General features: G+C 42.1%; 1 protein-coding gene across 1 annotated transcript in view; it reads right to left on the reverse strand.

Moving 5' to 3' along the window:
* nup210 (nucleoporin 210) overlaps nucleotides 1-24375 on the reverse strand; it is a 164504-nt gene that overhangs the window by 59663 nt on the left and 80466 nt on the right. Inside the window, exons 14-25 of the mRNA XM_038812717.1 lie at nucleotides 19767-19912; nucleotides 14992-15213; nucleotides 13574-13747; nucleotides 13044-13236; nucleotides 12851-12957; nucleotides 12580-12684; nucleotides 12381-12482; nucleotides 9501-9629; nucleotides 7259-7386; nucleotides 6950-7085; nucleotides 6680-6742; nucleotides 5851-6030 (exon numbers count right to left, since the gene is read on the reverse strand). Coding sequence (XP_038668645.1) covers nucleotides 5851-6030; nucleotides 6680-6742; nucleotides 6950-7085; nucleotides 7259-7386; nucleotides 9501-9629; nucleotides 12381-12482; nucleotides 12580-12684; nucleotides 12851-12957; nucleotides 13044-13236; nucleotides 13574-13747; nucleotides 14992-15213; nucleotides 19767-19912 — 1685 coding nt within the window. The remainder of the gene's footprint in view (nucleotides 1-5850; nucleotides 6031-6679; nucleotides 6743-6949; nucleotides 7086-7258; nucleotides 7387-9500; nucleotides 9630-12380; nucleotides 12483-12579; nucleotides 12685-12850; nucleotides 12958-13043; nucleotides 13237-13573; nucleotides 13748-14991; nucleotides 15214-19766; nucleotides 19913-24375) is intronic.

Raw genomic sequence — 24375 nt, forward strand, 5'->3', positions numbered from 1 at the left:
GTGCAGCAATGGATTTATTTAGAACAAAATTGTGCATAAAATAAAGCAATTATTTTTGACATTGTTGAGATTATGTTTTTCCTGTTGTGTTCTTCCAAAGTACTGGGAATAAAGGTTGATATACTGCAGTAAAAGGATTTCAACTGTTCAGTACAAATAACCCTAAAGGTACACTGAAAGAAGTTGATCTTGGCCTCGTTTTACTTTCAATTCAGGAAGCATAGGTACATACAGCACGGAGCTCAAGTGTAGCGGTCCCTAGCTGGCCACATTATTGCCCATAACAAGATGAGGGGAAATTTCTTCACTCAAGGAGTTGTGAATCTATGGAATTTTCTCCCCCAGAAGGGATTAGCATCTCAGTTGATAACAGAGGTCAATAGATCTTTTGAAAATTTATGAAATCATGAAGTATGGGGACATGGTAGAGCTGATTAGACGTTTGGTCATGATCTTACTGACATGCTGTATGGCCTACTCCTGCTTACATATTTATGTATCAGTTACAGAAACTGCCATATGTTTCCTTACTTGTTCTGTTGTTGTTCCCCTGTTGGGTCTCTAAATCTTTCCAGTTCTCTTGAAAGGTTACCAAATTGAAAGGTTAACTCTATCTTCTTCCAGAGATGCTGCCTGTGAGGTTTATCTAGCATTTTCTGTTTAACTTTCAACATTTGCAATATGTTGATTTTGAGTGGGTTAGAAAGTGGGTGGACTATGATTTATTAAAACATGGGGGAAAATTATGCGTTCACATGTTGAAGCCTGTGGTAAAAGTCCTGAAAACAGACAAATATAACCACATGGCTGATAATGTAATAACACTGTGAATTGCATCAATTATTTTTAGCCAGTGTATCTTTACCAAAGAGCTAGAATCATGTTTTGGAAATGGTTCCATTAACTGGCATAATGAATCATGTTCTTCCAGAGACCAACACAAGTTGTTAAAGGTATATCTGCTTCATGACCACCAAAAAGAATAGAAACTATCAGCAGGCCCTACAATGCAAATGCTTAGATAATCAGAAAGGAGAGTATTCCTAATATGGATAATGGAGATTCATTGCAGTCAAATGCATAAGAAACCACGTGGCCTAATTTAAGTTTCAATGGTACAAAGCTTTGACAAATCACAAAATCAAGAGGGAATTATAAATCATGACAAGTGTAATGGGAATTACACTCCACTGAATTGTTAAATATATACTTAGTCTATATGACACTTATTATAACATGTTATCTGAAATTGATGCACAAATTGCAGACTGGGTTGACAAAGCGAATACCCAAGTGAGTGCCAAAAAGGCATACCCCAAGATCCACATGAAAAGTCAATTAACCTCAAAACTGCAGGAATCCGGAAAATTGTCTGCAGCATGGTAAACTACAGAAACTTCAGACAGGAATCAAGGAATTCCAAGGTGAGGGGCGTTAGGGAGTATGATACCCCACGGCTCATCAATGAAAGCACTGCTGATTCTAAATTATATTAATGACAAATTCAAAAACCCAATGTAAATGAGTTAAGTTTACAGTTGATAATTAAGTGAGGGACAATGGAATCTAAAAAGTGCTCATACAATATGGCATGACTATGGTAAATATGTATGTGGGCAGACAAATGGCAAATTCAATTGTACAGAAAAAAAAAATGGATGATGGACATTCAATAAATGAAGCTGAAATCACCAAGAATTATGTTAAAAGGTACCTCAGGGTCATGAATATGATATTCTGCATGTTCAATTCACGTTTATATCAAATAAATAGAATAAGCCAGAAGAGCTTTTCATTAAACAATATAGTGATACATGTTAAGAACTGTCAATTTCAGCCACTAGCAATTGCGTTCAGAGCAACAAAAAGCTGGAGGGGGATCCGAAGGGGTGGCAGAGAGCACAGAGTCTCACTCTATGCAGATGACCTGCTCCTCTACATTTCGGACCCACAAAGCAGCATGGATGGAATCATTGCGCTCCTGAAAGAGTTTGGTGCCTTCTCGGGCTACAAACTCAACATGAGCAAAAGCGAGATCTTCCAGGTACACCCACAAGTAGGTGGGGCAGCACGAACGGGACTGCCGTTTAAACAAGCCCGACACAAATTCCGCTACCTGGGGATCCAAATAGCCCATGATTGGAAAGGGATCCACAAATGGAACCTTACCAGAATAATGCTAGGATCCCAAAAAGGTCTTGCAAAAAACAAAATCCGGCGGGGGGGGGGGGGGGGGGGGGAAGAGAGAGAGGAGAGAGAGAGAGAGAGAGGTTGCCCTCCCAAACCTACAACTCTACCACTGGGCGGCGGCGGCAGAACGTGTAAGGGGATGGATCAAGGATCCAGAAGCCGAATGGATGCGCGCGGAGGAGACCTCCTGCAGGGAGACCTCCCTCCGGGCCCTTGCCACGGTGGAACTCACATCCCCACCCAAACAACACTCCAGCAGCCCGGTGGTAATAGCCACCCTCCAGTCCTGGAACCAACTACGGCAGCAATTTGGCCTGACCAAAATGTTGGGTAAAGCTCCCATCTGCAACAACCGTAGGTTCACACCAGCGCTGACTGACGCCACCTTCAAAAGGTGGGGACAGGACAGAGGGACACTGACAGTCATGGACCTATACACGGACGGCAGGATCCCAACACTGGGCGAACTGACAGAGAAATTCCAGCTAGCCAGGGGTAACGAGCTGAGGTACCTGCAACTAAAAAACTTCCTACGAAAGGAGACAAGGACGTACCCACAACCACCACAACAGACACTACTGGAAGAGTTACTGGATGCAAGCATACTAGATAAAGGAAACTGTAGCGACATGCACGACCGACTGGTAGAAGGGGCCAACACCGTACTGGACGCAACAAGAATGAAGTGGGAGGAGGACCTGGGGATCGCAATAGGGTGGGGACTCTGGAGCGAAGCACTGCATAGGGTCAACTCCACCTTCACGTGCGCACGGCTCAGCCTGACGCAACTAGAAGTGGTACATAGAGCCCACTTAACAAGAACCCGTATGAGTAGGTTCTTCCCGGAGGTGAAGGACAGATGTGAACGGTGCCAAGGAGGCCCGGCCAACCACGCCCACATGTTCTGGTCTTGCCCCAGACTTGTGGAGTACTGGACTGCCTTCTTCGAGGCAATGTCCAAAGGGTGGAGCCATGCCCGAAAGTCACGGTCTTCGGGGTTTCAGACCAGCCAGATCTATTCCTGGGGAGGAGGGTGGCGCCCTTGCCTTTGCCTCCCTGAGTGCCCGCCGTAGAATCCTGTTCGGCTGGCGGTCAGCAGCACCACCCAAAGCTGCAGACTGGCTGTCCGACCTCTCGGAATCTCTCCAAATGGAGAAAATCAAATTCGCCATCCGAGGGTCAGATGACGACTTCCACAGAACATGGGAGCCATTCACTCAATTGTTCCGGGACCTGTTTGTGGCCAAGAAACAAGCAGAAGAATATCCGGGTAGCCAAGAAACAGGAAAGTAGCCAAAGCATGAGGGAGAGATAGACCGGGAGGGGAGAACAGCTAAACCTAAGAGGAAGGAAAGGCGAAGGGGAGGGAGGGGGCAGAAACGGGGAGAGGGGGTAGAGGGAAGAGACAGGGAACAATAGAGGAGAGCCGGGGAGGCGGGGAAACATTAACAAACTTGGCATCCACAGGAACAGAGGAAACGGGGAAGACGGGAGTGCCGCAGAAGCGGAAGTGCGCACGAGACGTCAACGGCAGCGAACTCAGTCCGGGAGAAGCAAGGGACAACACCACGAACGGATGCCTACATAGGTGTGTAAATAACTTTGCCAAGTGTACAGAGCTGCTGCTGTTGAGCGGAGGCATAATACCGTCCGTTGACTTCTCGGGGAAAATTAAAACGTCAGCAGCAGCAGCGATCCATAGGGGGGCAGGGGGGGTGAGTGCCCCGTTGGGAGGGTGTGGGAAGACTGAGGTGCGTGGGGTAACATCTATTTAATTGCTATTGTATATTCTCTTTCTGCACTATGTTAAAGTTCACTCTAATTTTCTGTGTTAAGATTATTACTATTTATTATGAAAAATTTTGCAAAACATTAATAAAAAAATATTTTTAAAAAACTGTCAATTTCTGGCTGCTGAGAAACAGGGAAGGTTATTGACAATTGATGCAGTGCAGAGAATAGCTATATGGCTGATATCTAATGTATAAGAGTGTAATTGAGAGGAAAGATTGGAGAAATTTTATCTTTGAAAGGCAGCATTCATGACATGGTTCCGAAGAGTACAAGAAAGCATAATATAAAGGGGGCACAGTTTCAAATGAAAAGTAAGCTTCAGACTGATATTAGGAAAAGTTTCCTCATGTAAATGTTGTCTCAGTGCCAGAGGACCGTAGACTTCTCTTCCCTTTGAGAACTAGCTGGCGGTAATTTAACCCGAGGGTCACCACATCTCAGGTGAGAGGTAAGGTGGAGAAGGCGGGCCTTCAAAAATAACCTCAGCCGCTACAGGAATTGAACCCGCACTGTTGGCATTGCTGCACCTCAAGAAACAGCCATCCAGCCAACTGTGCTGACAATAAGCAACACATGGAATGGACTTCAAGATAGAATAGTGGAAGTGAAAACCATTGAACAAACAAGCAGATGTTGAAATATCAGAACATTAATGTCTTTGTGGATAAATGAAGGGTGGCCTTATGGTTACTTTTATTGATAATTTCCTGTGATATAATCATGAACTGTTTTGAGCAGAAAGTTAATACTTGTTTCGGAGGAGACACAGACCGAGCAGCTGAAGCGCAAGTGGGAGGAGGAGCTGGGAGGAGAGATAGAGGATGGTCTATGGGCGGATGCTTTGAGTAAAGTCAACGCGACCGCAACATGTGCTAGGCTCAGCCGGAGGTCGTTCATCGGGCTCACATGACAGTGGCCTGGATGAGCAGATTCTTTGGGGTGGAAGACAGGTGTGCAAAATGTGCAGGAGGACCAGCGAGCCAATGTCCACATGTTATGGACATGTCTGAAGCTTAGGGGATTTTGGCAGGGGTTTGCAGATGTCATGCCCACGGTGTTAAAAACAAGGATGGCACTGTGTCCAGAGGTGGCGATTTTCAGGGTGTCGGATGATCCGGGTATCCAGGAGGAGGAAGAGGCAGACGTTCTAGCCTTTGCTTCCCTCGTAGCCCGGAGACGAATACTATTAGCTTGGAGAGACTCAAAGCCCTCGAAGTCAGAGTCCTGGCTATCGCACATGGCTAGCTTTCTCTGTTTGGAGAAAATCAAGTTCGCCTTGAGAGAGTCACTGGGGTTCGCCCGGAGGTGGCAACCGTTCGTCGACTTCTTCACGGAAAATGAATCGTCAGCAGGGGGGGGGGGGGGGGGGTGTTTAGTTTAGCTTAGAGTAGGGGGTCAATAAAGGTGGCACCTGTAAGAAAGTGAGACGGCTTTTGCACTACTATGCTTATAGTTTCATGTACATTGTTTATTTTGTTGTTACAATACCAAAAATACCTCAATAAAATGTTTATTTAAAAAAAAAAGAAAGTTAATACTTGTTTTGAATAATGACAAAATATAGAAGTTATTTCATGGCTATTATTACAAGTGAACAGATTAAAATTAAACTCATAACATTAAGGGTATCCTAACTGTTGGTTCAGTTAGGGAACCTACAGCCTCAGTAAACACTTCTGAATTAACATGCTATAATTTGGTGCATAAATTTTACATAGATTCTCTCGTGTACCTTGGAGTAAAAGACAACTCAAATGCAAAAACTGTTCTGTTTAGCACATATTTTCCTTGCAGGCATATAAAAATTCTTAAAATTTAAGTAAAAAGACTTCAAGGCACATCAGATTTCGAAATCCCATCTCGTACCTGAGAGATCACCACTACTTTGCCACTTTCAGCGTCAACTGCTTGAACTACACCAGTCACTTTGCCGTTCCCAATTGCAAGTCCTTTTACATGCCCAATGTTATTTACTGTTGCGAGGTTTTCATCGTTTATAGAAAACAGGATGTTGGACTGTGGCTGTGGACCTCCTTCAGAAGTAATCTGTAACATAGCGATGGATTAAAATTAGCATCTTGAAGTATCCACTTTCTAATTTAAAATCATTTTAACATTTTGGACCTCCAACTAAAGAGAAAATACCCAACAGGTTTTTGTTCTCAAGCCAAGGATACAGTAAAAACAAAATCTCTGGGAGTAACAGTAACCCGAGCTGTTTTCTCACCATGATAATTTGAAGTTTTATAGTACAAGAATGACATTAAGATGCTGGAAAGAGGTATTTTACTGCTATGTAATATTTGCAATGAGCTTGTGAAAATCTTTTGAAACCACCTTTGGTTGCCACATTTAACAATAGATTAATCAATACCAAAATTAATATTCTTTAATCCAAAACAAGAAAAATGAGGCATCATATTTTGATTCTGTACTGTGAACATCCAAAAGATGTGCAGGTTAAGTAGATTGGTAATAATCAATGCACAGGGTTTCAGGGATAGGACGAGGGGGTCAGGCCTGGGTAGCATGCTCTTTCAGAGGCCGGCGCAGACTCCTTGAGACAAATGGCCTCCTTCTGCACTGTAGGAATTCTACGGATAACAATTGAGTTTGGGGAACCAAATTTACTATCTTTCAATAGATCGTTGACATTTAGGCTGTTAGGAACAATCACATCCTGGACACCATGTACCTGCATCATTGCCCCCACAATGAGTGTTACTTTTCTTGGAATCAATCGGAAGGGATGAAATACCTGCAGAACAGAAATAAATTTATTTAAGATTCAAATTACATTGATTCTAAGACTGGGATGACACCAGAAATCCTTTCCTCATTTTTAACATATGCAGCATCAGCTTTTTTGTGACTGCGCCACACAATTTTCTGTGCCTTTTAGCAACATAGATAACTGGGCATTTCGAATTATTTGTTTTACTGGAAGAGATAAGGTCAAACTCACTTCTACTTGCTGAGGTGCAGAACTTAGCTTTTTGCCATCTTTGCTCGTTACAGTGGCTGTCAAACTGGTCTGACCTATTGCTTTACCCTGAACTGTAAAGCTTGCGGTGTAATCATCAAGGATTTCATCAAGTGGCCTAAAAGAGGAAATATATGTTCAAGAAACAAGGGCTGACAAATCAAGCATTGAAATGGCGAAGATTGAAAAACATCTTAGCACCCCAACAGTGACATCAGTGGAGCCCTTTAATCTAAGGTTAAAGGGATTGAGTTAGGCATTCTTGCAAAACTGAAAAAAAAAATTACTTACTCTAAAGAGAGTATTTGAGAGGCTGCTTTCAGCTTCAAATTCATGAATTGGAAGTATTTAGAAAAGAAAGGTTTTTTTGAATAGTCCAGCACTCGCACAAAGGCCTTAACTGTGTTACCAATCTCCACCTGAGGAAGAAAAAATAGATATGAAAACATGTTACATTAAAGATTTAGATAATTTAAGTTACACATGCCATTAGAAGTGATGGTTTTTCCTTGTGACTTTTTGCACAAACCTATCAGCCGGTGTGCAAAACCAAGCTTAATACTATTAATTTTATCTCTCAATATCGGATTCCTAGGATTCTCTTTGTTCTCAAGAACAATAATATTCTTTTTTTTAAATTTTAGAGTACCCAATTCATTTTTTCCAATTAAGGGGAAATTTAGCGTGGCCAATCCACCTGCCCTGCACATCTTTGGGTTGTGGGGGCGAAACACACGCATACACGGGGAGAATGTGCAAACTCCACACGGACAGTGACCCAGGGCCGGGGTCGAACATGGGAACTCGGCGCCGTGAAGCAGCAGCTCTAGCCACTGCACCACCGTGCTGCACAAGAACAATAATATTCTTGATCACAAAGGTGCGGACTAAACGAGGAGAGAGAAGTAAAATACTGTGGCTGCTAGAAACTGAAATAAATACAGAAGATGGTGAAAATGCTCAGCAAACCTGTCAGCATTTATGGACAGAGAAATGGAGTTAACGTTTCAGACTGATACCTTGTGAAACTTAATTATCTTAAATGTTAACTCAGTTTTTCTCTCCTTTGCTAGATGCTGCCAAGCCTGCTGAGCAGTTTCAGCATTTTCTGTTTTTTGATGGCCTGACGAATAACTTATGCAGCAATATAACCTCCTTTAATTTATACTTTCTCTCTCTTCTGCCAATAAAGCCTAGATTTGCTGTTCCCATTGCTGCGTAGCAATTGGGTTAACTTTCATAGTTAGAACAAGCCCTTTTATCTCTTTGCTCAACAGCCTGCTACACTTCACACAAATGCTTTTTTGGCTTTTTGCTCTATGCTAACTAATTGTAAACTTCTTTGTTTTTTTGTTTGAAAAACTCATCAGCACAGTTTTGACAGCAAGAGGGTGAAAGGGAGAACTAAGTGTGCTTAGATCAGCCAGAAGACTGTGCTTTGTAAAAAGGTGTTAAATTCTATGGAGATAAATGCAACTAATATGAAGTTTGTAAAATGTAGTCTGAATATCTCCAGTTTAATTCTGCAAAACATATTCAGGCAATAAATTTTAAAATGATCACACAGGAGACCATTTGGTCAATTGCTACTTCTACTGCTAGAGCAATCCATTAACCTTACTCTATCCATTAATCTCACTATAACGGCAACAGGTTGTACAGCACCTGCGGGGAGAGAAACAGTTAACATCACTGACCTTGCCGATTCTATTTCAAGACCCATCTTTTGTTTCTTTCCCTGTTCCAGTACAATCTCTATTTGCCTTGTACCGTCATCTTTCCTACCTTCCACACTATCAGAGACCTTCCCTTTTAATCCTCCACCCACCTCCTTTCCCTGCCTTTGCACTTACTTAAAACCTGCTACATCTCCAACTTTTTCCAGTTTTTCTCATGACCTGAGTATTTCCAAAATTTTGTTTCTAACTTCAGATTTCTAGCATCTGGAATATTACTTTTCCATTAATCCTACAGCCCTGCTTCTGCCCCCTAAACCTTCGATGTTCCTCAATTTTGAGTATGAATCTAATTTTCCCTGAAAAGATGTAATTGATCCTGTCTCAGCTATTTGCTGCGGTAAAACATTTCATGCTCAAATAGGACATTATATAAAGAAATTTATTCTGATGGCTTTCCTCACCTGCTGTCTAATCTATTACTGCCTCCACAAGCAGATAAAAATTTATTTCTGAACCGACTATCAAAATCTTTGAAAATTCACAATTGTCTATAAAATTTCCAATGGCGCTCTCTTTATGTGTTTCTTCTCATAATTATAGTTGCTCTTGTTGAATCTAAACTTTATAGACTCTGTGGCTTTAATGATGCGGCTTTTTTCTTACCCAAGTTTTTACCCTGATTGCATTCTATTATCATGTAGGAATTGAAGTTTACTTCTTTGCTTTTATGTTTAATATCTTCATTTTAAAAAACTATATGTGTGATTGACCTTTTATGGTTCGTCTTTCTGCACTTTCAGGAGAAATAGAAATAAAAATAAACTTAACAATTAAGCCAATGATGTTCAACCAACCTTATCCACAACTCGTACGTACAACTCCAATATATCAGACACGTGTACTTCAGCTCTAGCAGGTCCCAAAAAAGCAAGGCACAAATCATGGACTAAAACCGTTAAAATTCCTGGATGCATTGGGTGCACCTGTACAATACAGAAAAATAAAATGGTTTGTGGATTGCATAATTTTAGAAACTCACATCAGCCTGAACCATTGGCATGATTCCACCAGTTTGACTGGGATTGCAAATACCAGTGGCCTATATTGTCAACTCTGCCAGAATATGTGGGATTAGTGAGAAGTCATTCTACTTGCATGGTCACAAGGGGAATAGCTCCAGTGCCTCCCCACATTTGGAGACCACAAAATGTGGTGTTGGTGGTCAAGTTGGTAGGGGCAAGAAAGAAGATATTTCTTCCTTCCCTGTCTACCCTGCCTGTATGATCAGCAATCCTGTACCACGGAGACACCTCTGAATTGTGCCTCAACATTTTCAGGGTTCAAACCATTGGGTTGGCATAGAGTTCCATCCACCACCGTAACAAACCCAATTTGACACACTTATCTCCCCAACACACACTAGATTTTAAGCCTGAAGTAATTCTCAGCATAGAGTGTCCCCTGTTCTCAACACCTTTACCTCAAGTCTGTGATCATACTTAGAGCATGAGGCTTTGTTCCGAAACAAAGCCACAGGAAACTTCAGCCCCATCTGGGACTCAGCCAAGCTCTTGGCTAGATTTTGACCATGGCACCTAGATATTGCCAATGTGAAATAAATGCTTCCAATTAAAATAATTTTATGCCAAAAACAAAATTGTAGTTTTCATTACCTGGGATGAACAATAAGAGTGTAACTAAATGAATTCACAGTAAGACATCAATAAACCATTGGAACTTTATTTGGGCACAGACAGAAATCCAGTTGAATGGTTGCTTTGCACCCTGTGCAGGAGGGCATTCCAGGAGCAGCACCTGGCCAAAAAATGGGGTGTGACCTCATGAACCTGCAACACAGGATTACTTGCATGCCAACCAGAAGCAGTGTGCAATAGACAGAGCTTTCTGATTCCACATGCAAAGCATCTCAGATCCAAGCTCTGCAGTCCTGCCATGTCCAGTTGTGAATGGTGTAAACAATTTAACTAATTGGAGAGGAGGCTCCACAAATATCTCCAGCTCAATGATGGGAGAGCACCCCACCTAAGCCCATTCCCCTGCAATATCCCCATAACCTCAGCGAACCTGTACATCTTTGAACACAAAGGGGCAATTTTGCATGACCATATCATCTAACCTGCACATCTTTGGACTGTGGGAGGACTTCGGACTGTGGGAGAAAATTGAGAGTACCCGGAGAAAATCCACACAGACACTGGGAGAACGTGCAAATTCCACACAGACAATCACCCAAAGCCGGAATTGAACCCGGTCCCTGGTGCTGTGACAACACCAGGGCTAACCACTGTGCCATCATGCTGCCCACCCACCACTACAAATGTTCATTCCCTCACCAGCAATGTAGAGTAACAGCAGTGTGTATCATCTACATGATGCACTGCAGCAACTCACCAAGGCCCCTTCAACAGCACTTTCCAAACCCACCAACTTTGCCACCTGGAAGGACAAGGAAACCCCCCAGTCTGCAAGTTCCCTTCCAAGCTACAGGACATTCTGAATTAGAACGCTGCCATTCCTTCACTGTCACTGGATCAACATCTTGGAATCCCTACCAGCACCATGGGTGAAGGTACCCCTTTTTTCCACGGGAAATAAATACTAGTCTAGCCAGTGACACCCACATCCGGCGAAATAATTAAAAACAAAACAAATATCCACAGATGTTGTAATGATGTGAAAAAATTTCCTCAGCCCAATTTCCAAATAAATTTGGAAATATTACTGAATATTGCCATTCTGCAATATCTCTTTTGCAATGATGAGTTTCATGAGTTTTAATTTTGCTTAGCTTCATGTTGCTTGGTCATGTGTCTGAAGCTGATTAGTGATCTGACAACATTTAACAGGTCTATAGAGCTATACAAATCCAGACCTCATTTTCAGTAGTTACATTTTGCAGTTTGCTTGAAATCAAATCCAGGCTTGCAGACTTAACTGCAGCTCAGCTAGCAGCTCATCACTCAGGAACAAAAAAAAAGTGTTAAATTCAGAGACTTGCTGGCTGAACCATATGTATCAGCACCCGAGCTAAGTTACTGAATACCTTGGTGGTCTAGAAGAGTGGCAAGTAAAAATGTAAGCAGCATTTAAAGTCTATTTTCTATTCATTTATGGGATGTGGGCCTTGAACTGGTTGACTTTCTAGGCTATTTCAGATGGCTGTGGATTTGGAGTCACATGTAGGCCAGATCAGGTAAGGATAGATTTCCTTCCCTGAAGGATATTAGTGAACGAGATGTTTTTAAAAAATGTCAGTTAACAATGGTTTCTTGGTCACATGCCAGGTTTTCATTGAATTCTAATTTCACCATCTGCCGTGGTGAGATTTGAATCCCAGTCTCCAAGGCATTTACCCTGGATTACTAGACCGGTGACAATGCCAGTCCACTTTTAGTGTAAGACATGAAAAGGAGATATTACTTGGCTTTTAAAAAACCTCTTTAAACTAGGTTTTTGAATGAGATTTATAATTATCAGAATGACATCTTTGAAAAAATGCTGCCCAAGAACTTTTTGTTTATAGACAACTCAATAATGTTCTTAAATTAATCATCCAAACTTGCAAAAGTTTTTACCTAACTTTGACGACTGCGTTCCATCTATTCAATGCTTTTAAACTACTGGGCAGATTAATTCAATGGAATCAAAGAGCCAAGAATATACGGGAACTTCCAACTTCCCCCACAGTATGATGCAGATAATGATTCACTTACCTGAGCAATGGCCTGAGCCTCCTGATAGTTGACCCTTGCTAGATTTGTTGCACTTGTATTAATGAAGAAGTATCCTGATCCTTCCTGGAGTGAAAGCTCTGCCTTTTAGACAAAAAGATTGAACGCTCTTGGTTGTCATAAAAATTGATTGCAAAACATATCTGAATTGACCCCGTATCCCAAAATAACATGTTTTCACCTTAACATTAGGATGGTTGTAAATGGTGATATTATCCGGGATGACTTTAACATCTTCCACGAGCAACAGTTCAATTGTAGCAGCTACAGGTATCAATGGATCATACTGTTAGAGGAATATCAAAAAAATTAGAATACGCATTATCCATTTTAAATTACATTATCCAGTCAGAAGTTAAAACTATCACAATATATTTAAACCATTTAAAAAGAACCATAATTCAGTTACCCAAGACTGCACTAATTATTTTTACTTTAACTAGGTGACATACCCTAGTTTTAACTTTAGCTGCACTGAGGTGCTCCTGCTGATAGCCTGTTGCAATTGCTGTGATAGAAGTAGTCCCCGATTCATGATGAACCAGCACCGTCTGCAAACCTAATTTTAAAAAACACAGTTCAAATAAGCAAACTGTCCAACTTTTTGCAATACATAAACCAGCTAATTTTAAAACATATTAATACCATGTTGCTTCTTTTGCCCATTTCCATGATCTTTTTCATTCATTTGCATTGGCATACTGAGCTCGATGCTGGCTAGGGAAAGTTTTGATGATTCCCAGATAATGCTAAGGGAAGAAAAGTTGTCAAATCTACGTCCTTGCTGATCATATGCTTCCAAGTCAAGGATTGGGTTACGATAGTTTGACACTGGAACCTAGAAGAGAAGCAGTACCATTAAAAGTAGTAAAAGAATCCCATGTACTGTAAATATCAAACAAAATGCAACTGTATATAAAATTGAAAATGCAAATAAAAATATTTAAAAAATATATATATTTTGAGTAATTTTCTTTTCAGACAAATGAAAATGATTGAAGATCCTATATCAAAATAACAAAATGCCAATGAAGAGAAATTGACTTGACATATTTGAAGCAACTGCGTAAATAAAGTGTAATCTGACACGATTCCTTATTTCTAAAATTGTTGCGAAGAACTGTGTTAGGGCCTGTGATTTTTCAAATTTAGAACACATCCAAATGGAGGCTTACCACTTGTTTATTTTGTTGAAGCAAAGGACATGATAGGTCCAGTTGTGGATTCAGGTACACAGGAACCAATGTGAGCCTGGATGGAGGAGTGCAAATAAACTTGACAACAGCTGGTTCCACTGCTGGGGAGGTATTTTTCAAACTAGGCTTGTTCCCTACCGTCAAAGCCAGAACCTAATGAAGAAGAAAATACATAGTTGCTATGACAACATCCCAAAGTTCCACGCTGGGGTTAAAAAAAACAGCCAATTAAACTCCACTCAGGAGGAAAACAATGTTTTCTTTATCAAGTATCAGAAACATTATCAGAAATTACAGATATACTAGTTCCTCCTACGTATTCATGTCATTGTTGTTGTTTGCTGTCACACTTCAAAGAGTGCTGCAGTGCCTTTGAAGCATTTTCTTTTTTGTCCCCACAATTTTATCAGTAGGAATGCTGTCCAGGTCTTGCTGCATGTGGGCATGAACTGCTTTAGTTTGAGTTGTTCTGAATGGTACTAATCACAATGAAATCATCAGCACACATCCCCACATCAGATCTTATGATGCAAGAGATTCATTGATGAATCATTTGAAAATGATTGGGCCTAGGACACAACCCTCAGGAACGCTGCAGAACTTAACTAGGGCTGAGATGACTGATATCCAATAACCACTGACACCAACCAGTGCAGAATTTTCCCTATACTCTCAAGGATTTCAATTTTTGCCATTGTATTCTATTTGATAGCACTGTCAATGATTCCTTCCACCACTTCATTGATGACTGAGAGTAGACTGATGGGGAAGTAATTGACCAAATTGGATTTGCCCTTTTTTCTGTCGTCAGACCATACCTGGCAATTTTCTACATGATCAGGTTGATGCCAGCATTGCAGCTGAACTGGAATATCGTGGTTAGAGGCATGGCTAGCTCTGAAGCACAAGTCCAAAGTACTGCAGCAGAGATGTTGGCCAGGCCCATAATGCTGTGTTCAGAGCCTTCAGCTATTTCTTGATATCACATTGCGTTAATCAAATTGACTAAAGACTGGCATTTGTAATGCTAGAGACCTCAACAGGGAATCTGAGACAGATCATTTACTTGGTACTACTGGCTGAAGACATTATTTACCATGCATAAAGAGTTAATATAATCAACTGATAATGGCACAGTGTTGTAGCATGTATGCCAGGGGCTGGTTTAGCACAGTGGGCTAAACAGCTGGCTTGTAATGCAGAGCAAGGCAGCAGCGCGGGTTCAATTTCCGTACCGGCCTCGCCGAACAGGTGCTGGAATGAGGCTAGTAGGAGCTTTTCACAGTAACTTCATTGAAGCCTACTTGTGACAATAAGCGATTATTATTATTATTAACTGCCATAAAGAAACTTAGTTCAGTAGCACAAGATATAGAGAAAAGGTAATTGTTTCTCACCTGTTCTCCTAATGCTGTACATGTAGCTCTCACCACATGCTTCGGTTGATTTCTAAATGCTGGGGAACTAATCACATGAAGAATAATACTTGCTTCATTTTCAGCTGTAAGATCTGTGAAGAATTTTGAGGGCTCCAAGACCCATGGTCTGGGTCCCCCCTCAAACAGCATATCCTTTGAGGATCCCAAAGTTACCAAAGCAACAGATACTGGATCGATAGCCTGAAATTTAAAAACATTATGGGTTCAACTGCTTCAAGACTATGACATACCTTGGGCTGGATTCTCCGCCACCGGGATGCTCCATTTTGCCGGCAGCCCGGGGGTTTCACGATGGCGTGGGGCTGCCCCACAATGGGAAACCCCATTGACCAGCCAGTGAAATGGAGCATCCCGCTGGCGTGCTGAACCAAAACTCTGGTGCGGCAGGACGGTGAATCCAGCCTATTATCAGCAAACACTTAAAAACTAGATTCCTACTCTGTAACTTCATTTTGTTTCATGTATTGAAGTAAAATTCAAGGTAAATATAGCAGAGTAGTTTCTAAACATGACACCAAAGATCAGTCCAAATTGAGGAGGAGGACTGGGCATTAATATGAAATATACTCATTATCACTCCGGAAGATTACAGTGTGTGGGAAATGACTTGACAATCACTTGTAAATGTTAGGACTTTGCGGTTTCAGAGGTTAATTTTTATGGGAAAGGGGAAAAACAATGCTTTGAATTTCAAGTTGTGCAATCATAGGAACAAAAGGAACTGGAGTAGGTTAGACAGCCTCTCCAACCTGCTGTGCCATTTAATTATAATGTTTCCGTATCTCAGCCCATTCTTTTAATATACTGTTATTAATAAACGTCAAGTTTTAACATTTTTACGCTTGTTCGGTGAATTCATAAAGCAAGAGTTTCTATTTCATAAGGTTAGTGCTGAAACATAACAGTAATATTTCTTCTCATTCACCTCACCGATTTCAGCAGGATAAGCAATGCATTGTCAAATTTTACTTGGCAAAGTTTGCACCAAATTATCCCGCAGCAGTTTTGCCAGTCAATCTTAGATCTTCACAAAACTTCTCAGTGCCAACTCATTGTTGCATTCTATCATCTCTCTGAATTTTAAACTGTTGATTCCAATAAATAAGGATTTTGCGCCAATTAATCCACATCCTTTCTCTCAATTTTTTTTGGGGTCCCAAGTTATTATTTTGCGACCATTGATCCTAAACACTTTCTTAAATTATGTTTATCAAAGTATATGCATGTACGATCAATACCTCATCTCTCATTTGCTTTGACAGGAAGAGGTTTCAAGTATTTTTAAGTTAGTATACAAATTATAGAACTGTATTAACATAGATCACTTCACGCACTAGCCAACCTGTTCAATTGTGTTACATATTTCAACAATTTCAATACATTTGTAATACCTAAAGAGAGCTGAAAGTTTCTTGAATTCGTAGCTTCAAATAAATCATGAATGTTCAGTAATCAAGAATAGATTTCTCTCAGTGTAACAATGTATCCTTTTGCTTACAGAATAACAGCACCCACGCACAAGTCCTTTCTTAAAAAATCAGCGCAAGTTAACGGTGAGCTAAAATCAAATATCTACGACAAATTGAACTAAATAACACACAAAGCAAACAAATGTTGGCCATGATATCTATTATTTTTTAAAAAATTTAGAGAGTACCCAATTATTTTTTTTCCAATTAAGGGGCAATTTAAGGTGGCCAATCCACCTAACCTGCACATCTTTGGGTTGTGGGGGTGAGACCTACGCAAACACGGGGAGAATGTGCAAACTCCACACGGACAGTGGCCCGGGTCCAGGATTTGAACAGTGCTGTAGTCCCAGTGCTAACCACTGTGCTGTGTGTCGCCCCTATGAAATCTATTTTTAATAGAACTTTCCCCTTTGTGCTACAGGTGTTGGGTTAAAATCATGTGGGCAGCATTCCCATAGAATATACAGTGCAGAAGGAGGCCATCTGGCCCTTGGAAAGAGCACCCTACCCAAGCCCACACCTCCACCCTAGTGCCACCTAACTTGTTTTTAGACACCAAGGGTAATTTAGCATGGCCAATCCACCTAACCTGCACACCTTTGGACTCTTCCTTTTATTTTCAGAAAATGAAAACAGCAGCTGGCATTTGAAATGCTGAATATTATTACTAGTCCAAAGATGTGCAGGTTAGGTGGATTGGCCATGATAAATTGCCCTTAGTGTCCAAAATTGCCCTTAGTGTTGGGTGGGGTTACTGGGTTATGGGGATAGGGTGGAGGTGTTGACCTTGGGTAGGGTGCTCTTTCCAAGAGCCGGTGCAGACTCAATGGGCCGAATGGCCTCCTTCTGCACTGTAAATTCTATGATTACAGTAGATGCCCAAACAACATCAAAGCCTATACTATTTACTAATCAGTGTATTACAGCTGTGAAATTAAGAGGTCTGCATGATAACCAAGGAGGAGAGATTCTCAAAAGCAACGGTATATCAGAAATTAGAGTGAAAATTCTTCCCTTCAACAATAAAGATGCCATTCGAATGCAAATTGCCATCAAAGGGGACCCTAAAGTAGTGGTTCTCAATGTTGTGTAGCATGGCACACCAATGTACTATAAAAAATTTGAGGCACACCTATTTTCTTCAACTGAGCTGCCCTCTCGCAAAAACCTTTTGCCTCTAAAATTTCTCAAAACAATTTAAGTTCACAGAGAAAGCCTCATCACCATTTGCACGTCAAATACAATATTGGAGCCTGTTTCTCCTTTTCTTAACTTTATTGCTTCCTTCCTCTTATCTCGGTTTTCTTCCCTTACCGGGAACTTGTTTTTTTAAATTACTTCCCCCTTCTCTCGTTTGTTTTCCCAAGCTGTCTCTCTCACTTCTCTCAGTTTTTGGGCCCGTTTTGTTTTTGCACAGGCGCACGGGCCCACTGTCTTCAACTCTGTGGTTGGCATCTCCAATTCCCAAAGAACCTGGAATCTCCTCTGCATGCGTCAGCCAGGAAAGGGCTGCACACACGCACTTCAGAATGTTTTATACTGGCACATTGGCATTGGTCTGAAATGTTTTTTGAACAACAGACTTTTGGGTGAGCTGAGGTTTGTAGATCACGGAGGATGGATGCCTGCTCCCAGGTACGGGTGGTACAATGGTTAGCACTGCTGCCTCAAAGGGCCAGGGACTCTGGTTCAATTCTGGCCTTGGGTGACTGTGTGGAGTTTTCACTTTCTCCCCATCTCTACGTGGGTTTCCTCCAGGTGCTCCGCTCCCACTGTTTCCTCCCACAGTCCAAAGATGGGCAGGTTAGGCAGATTGGCCATCATAAACTTCCCTGTAGTGTCCAAAAATGTAGAGATTAGGTGGGGTTAAGGGATAAGGCAGGGAACTGGGCCTAGGTAGGGTGCTCTGTCAGAGAGCTGGTGCGGACTTGATGGGCCCAATGGCCTCCTTCTGCACTGAATTCTATGGTTGTATAATAATCTGAATGTGCATGCACCAGCTGGGAAAGGGCCATGAATGCACTAATCTGACTTTTTACACTGGCCTAACCAATGTAAAAAAAATCCGAATCACACATGTGCAGCCGATTCCCAGCTGGCACATGGGTGGGAGGCCCAAGATTTATCTGGACTTGGGAGATGCCGACCACAGAGCCGAGAACAAAGATTAGATTTAGTTTATTTTGCTCATGTTTAATCATTTTGAATCTTATTTTGCATCACACTTGTGGAACCTTCATGGAACATCGGTGTTCCACAGCACAGTGGCCGGAAACCTCTGCCCTAAAGCACCTCAGAGCTGCTCATGGTGATTTTGAAAGCATTCTTATGACAAGATGGGCTGGAAAGCTACGTGAAACTCTGCTGATTCTTTTTTTAAAAAATGCAGAAACCATAAATTTCTTCACCAACTTCAACCCGCACTGTGATCACCATCTCAAGCTAAGCAAGACTGTTCAGGAGCTTGGTAACCTGTTTATTGACAAACCAAGTTTCCAATTCCATATCCTCACAAAGACTGCCTTTTTCCAACTACGTAACAGTGATTACACCGCCTCACTTTAACCCATTTGTCCCCAAAAACCCTCATACACAGCTTGGCTACCTCCAGACTCAATTAGTCCAATGGCCTCTTGAGCAGGCATCCATCCTCCATGATCTATAAACCTCAACTCACCCAAATGTCTGTTGTTCAAAAACCATTTCAGACCAATGCCAATGTGCCCTTTATCGCGCTTTGAATTCCTATTCCTTAAAATCACAGGCATAAAATTCTCATTTTACATGGCCTCACCATTCCCCATCTCTAACCTGTGACAGCTCCATTGTTCCTCCTGAAAGTATTGTCCCTGAACACAGCAACATGCAAACCCCTACTGCTGGCAGCCATACCCTGAGCCAAGTAACCTCTATACTTTGAAGTTTCCTCCTAAATTCCAATGGACCTTCATCCCCTTTCCTCTTTTACTGCACCTCTTAAAAGTAAAGCTTTTAAATTATTTCCCCCAATCCCCTTTTGGCAGGATTACAGTTTTTCTTACACCTCTGAATTGTTCTGAATTGTGTAGGGAGACGTGTTGCCCAAATTTAAAAATGGTAAAAAGGTAAATTGTGGAATTTTTCCATAAATGGCAACCCGAAAATGCGCGCAAACATGGAGAGACCACAACATTAAATTATCATTTACACATAATGGAAACAAGTGCTTATGTAGGCAGAAAAAAACCCCTAAATACAAACCTTTTAATTGTTAATACTTACTTTGAGTGGCACATATGCAACAATGGTGATGGTGGCAGTAAGGTACACATGACCGTGACTGTAACTAACCACAAGAGTGGTGTAGCCCTGAGCCTCAGCTTGAACTCTTATTCCACTGCAATGCTTAGGACCTGGTTCCAATCTCCCTGTCAATAAACAGGATGGATAAATAAAATTAACTTTTAAACAGAATTATTTTAAAATGCTGTACACACAGGCAGAATCCATTTTCTTCTGGCCTCAGTTAAATTCTTCCCCTTTCGGAACATAGGCAGCTTTGGAATACCATAAGGCCCTCGAGTCATCATGCCTATCCCTTCCAGAATATGCATGAGTCACTCCATCATAGACTACATGAACAATATTGAAATGGTAGAACACTAATGGGAATGTGTCTATCGTGCCATAAATTTCCTACAAAACAAAAAAAAATTACATTTATCCTGATTGAAAACTGGTCAAAAGTGGTCATATTGTATTAATCCATCCTAATTAAACAGGTAAACAGGTGTAAAATTGAAATGAGCTCTCGGATTCAATGTACTGGATGTTAATAGCAGAGGTAATTGAAAAATTCATAGGAGATTTTGGATCAGGAATATTACTTCATAAACTTAGTTTTGAATTTTATGATACATTGCTTCCAGTACAAAATGTGGTATGGCGTACAAATCAACAATGCAAAAGAAGTTTTATGTGCAATCTGTCTTTGAAGATGCATCACCCCACCCCCTCCCAATTCTCTCCTCCATGCTGAAGCCATAAAACTCTGTGGCGGGATATTAATCTACAGACATGGGGCGGCACAGCGGCACACTGGTTAGCACTGTTGCCTACAGCGCAGAGGACCCAGGTACGATCCCGCCCTCAGGTCACTATCTATGTGGAGTTTGCACATTCTCCCAATGTCTGCATGGGTTTCACCCCCACAACCCAAAGATGTGCAAGTTGGGTGGATTGGCCACACTAAATTGCCCCTCATTGGGAACAACAAAATAATTGGATACTCTAAAAAAAAATTTTAATGAATTAATCTACAGACACCTTACCTGAACAAAAATTCATTTGTACAATTTGACAGTGTGATATTTCAACTGGATGGTTTATCAGGGAGAAAAAGAGGCACATTGGCACTGAACCTCAATACTGATCGCACCCAAAGTCCCTACACACATCAGAATGTTGGCTAACCATCCCCCTCCCGAATCCAGAAGTGTCGAGGTCAGCTTTTACTCCACACTGGTTGAAATCAGTCACTCAGTAGTGACTAGAAAATGAAGGACCGTTCTAGTTTGTAAGGTTCAGCTGTCTGCTGGCTAAATTCTAGTTCCACCAAAATGGCTTTAATTGAAGGCACCTGTCATTTTGTTGACATCAATAAGATATTTGTTTTGTCATGAAGAAAAGCAAGGCAATAAAAATTAAGCCAAAAAACAAACCTGCATTACAAGCTTAAATTCCTTTCTACATTATGTATAGCACAGTAAAAATAGAAAAAATAGAAAAGATCGAGACAGGAGCTACAAGAATGATTCCTTGATAATGAACCTCTGCTTCGTAAAAAGATTCAAGGTCCTGGATCTGTTTACTTCAGAGTAAATATATAAAAATGGAGACAATCATGTGTTCCTTTTCTTTGCTGATTTCAGGAGATATAAATAGATAATTTTCAGCTCAAGCTCCACAATTACCCAACCTTGGTATCAGCTCAGGGCAGACCAGCCAAATTAGACTTGGTGACGGCTTGATAAATGTCTATTAAGTAATTTAAAGGACTGTATAGCATTCCTATTTCAGTTCTGCAAATTGGGAAGGATTGGAGACACAAAATTAAAGAAGAGTAGGATCAGACTGGGCGTAAAGTCATTCTGCTTTTCTCAAGAGTAGAGGGCCTCTGGAATACATGGCTGGTATGGAGAGTGTAGACTTTCAGTGGGATTCTCCACTGGCAGGATTCTCTATTGCGCCAGAAGCGCACCTACGAGTTTCCAGGCGACGTGGGGTGGCTACAATGAGAAATCCCATTGGTAGACAGCGGGAATGGAGAATCCCACTGCCAGCAAAGCCATGCCACCCAGGAAAACGAGGCTGGCGACCAGAAAATCCCATCCTTTTATCTTCAAGAGGGAGTTGGCCTGGCTCACAACTGGGACCGAGATCATAGTATAGAACAGTTTATTGATAATGCTTGCCTACAACGTTTGATCACAAAGCCTGCTCACCTATCTATATTTTCCACCACTTGTGCTGACAAGACCAACATGGTGGCAGTGTGCTGCTCATCACTGGCTTGACCTCCTATTCTCTTGGCACTTTACCTTGTTCCAACTCTCTTTTGATTCAAAAGCAATGTTCTCGACTGCCCTACAAAGTAGGATCACAATTTTCCCAAGATAGCTTCACTGCTTTCCTCCCTCAATCTCTGAACTTAAACTTTTACATCCTTGGGTGATTTTAACCCATCTCAACTCATTGTGTTCTTTCCTGAATTCACTGCCTTCTTATCCTCCCAAAATCTCTCCTTCCATGTAAACTCCCAATCTGTATTCACAATCACCCTCTTGACCTTACTATTTCATAGAATTTACAGTGCAGGAGGCCATTCTGCCCATCGAGACTGCACCGGTCCTTGAAAAGAGCATCCTATCCAAGCCCACACCTCCACCCTATCCCCAAAAGAACATAAGAACTAGGAGCAGGAGTAGGCCATCTGGCTCCTCGAGCCTGCTCCGCCATTGAATGAGATCATGGCTGATCTTTTGTGGACTCAGCTCCACTTTCCAGCCCGAACACCATAACCCTTAATCCCTTTATTCTTCAAAAAACTATCTCTATCTTAAAAACATTTAATGAAGGAGCCTCTACTGCTTCACTGGGCAAGGAATTCCATAGATTCACAACCCTTTGGGTGAAGAAGTTCCTCCTAAACTCAGTCCTAAATCTACTTCCCCTTATTTTGAGGCTATGCCCCCTAGTTCTGCTGTCACCCGCCAGTGGAAACAACCTGCCCACATCTATCCTATCTATTCCCTTCATAATTTTATGTTTCTATAAGATCCCCCCTCGTCCTTCTAAATTCCAACGAATACAGTCCCAGTCTACTCAACCTCTCCTCGTAATCCCCATAAACCCACCCCATTTTTTTGGACACTAAGGGCAATTTCGCATGGCCAATCCACGTAACCCGCAATCTTTGGGCTGTGGGAGGAAACCGGATCACCCGGAGGAAACCCACGCAGACACTGGGAGAACGTGCAGACGCCACACAGACCGTGACCCAAGCTAGGAATCGAACCTGGGACCCTGGAGCTGGGAAGCAACAGTGCTAACCACTGTGCTGCCGTGCTGCCCAAATTGGATCTTACTCATTCCTTAATAACAATCCCAGAGAAGGCCATAATACTGATCACTTCCTTGCATCACTCTGCACCCACATTCCCCTTTCACAACCCAACTCTACCTAATTTTGTATCTGCCTCTGGAAAGGTCTGTTCCCCCATTTACTCACAAATACCCGTTCAGCCTTTTGGTCCTCTATTCGCCATAGCATTTCTGCAGCTATTGACTTATTCAACCGAATCCTCGCTGCCACCTTTCATGTCCTAGTCCCCAATAAGACCGTTACTCATTCTCACTCCGCTGATTCCCCGGTGCGGCATTTATCTCTGCTCTAGTCCAAGGCATGCAGACTTTAATGGTGGGCGAGCTGGAAGCGCATCCTATCCACGAGATCCACTTCTTGCTCCCTTGACCTTGCCCCTGAAATCCTGATAAATCCGAATGCTGCTGCGCTCCCACCTCACATCCCAATTTTCTTTGGCACAGTTCAGCACCCGCTCCTTTGCCTGGTAACTGTGGAAACACTATCACCGCCGGTGGTGGCTCGTTCGCTCGTGGCCTCAACTGGAGTGTTCGGTGGGCCCTATCCAGCTCAGGAGGGGACATCTGTTCCTCCACATCAACTTTGCAAGCATCTGGGCAAAGTATTCGGTTGGCCTTGGGCCTTCCTCCCCTTCCGGCAACTCCATGATCGTGAGTTCTGCCTCTTCGACCTGTTCTCCAGGTCTTGACTTTTGCCTGAAGGTCCTTATTTCTCTCCTCCATCACCAGCAGCTCAGCTTCCAGCGAGGATATCTGGTCACTGTGTAACGACAAGGTCTCTTCCAACTCCTTCAGCATCTCTCCATGTGCACTGCTTCCAAAGTCCTTCCCAATTTCTTTCTTATTGGGCCCAGTGCATCCTCCACAGACTTTGAGGGTCTCCAGCATCTCCCTTCCTTGCCCCTCAAAGTGCTTGCTGAATTGTGTCTCAAAGTCAAATGCCATTACACCCGTCAGCGTATCGACAGTGATGGGCGCAGCCCCATCAGATGAGGTCGCCTCCGCCATCTTTGTTCCCAATGAGCTTTGCAACTTTTCTGTCTCTGCCAAAGGACTACCACTCATACCCTTGTTTCCAACATTCTTGTTTACGGTATTCGGCATTTTCTCAAAGTACTGTTAGATGGTTCGGGTTTGTCAACCAATTTCCCCTGGGAACCGGGCTAAAAAGGACTCTGGCGGGAGCTACCTTATATAATCATAGAACTTACATTGCAGAAGGAGTCCA

Source organism: Scyliorhinus canicula, chromosome 11 (genome assembly GCF_902713615.1).
Source record: "Scyliorhinus canicula chromosome 11, sScyCan1.1, whole genome shotgun sequence".
NCBI lineage: Eukaryota > Metazoa > Chordata > Chondrichthyes > Carcharhiniformes > Scyliorhinidae > Scyliorhinus > Scyliorhinus canicula.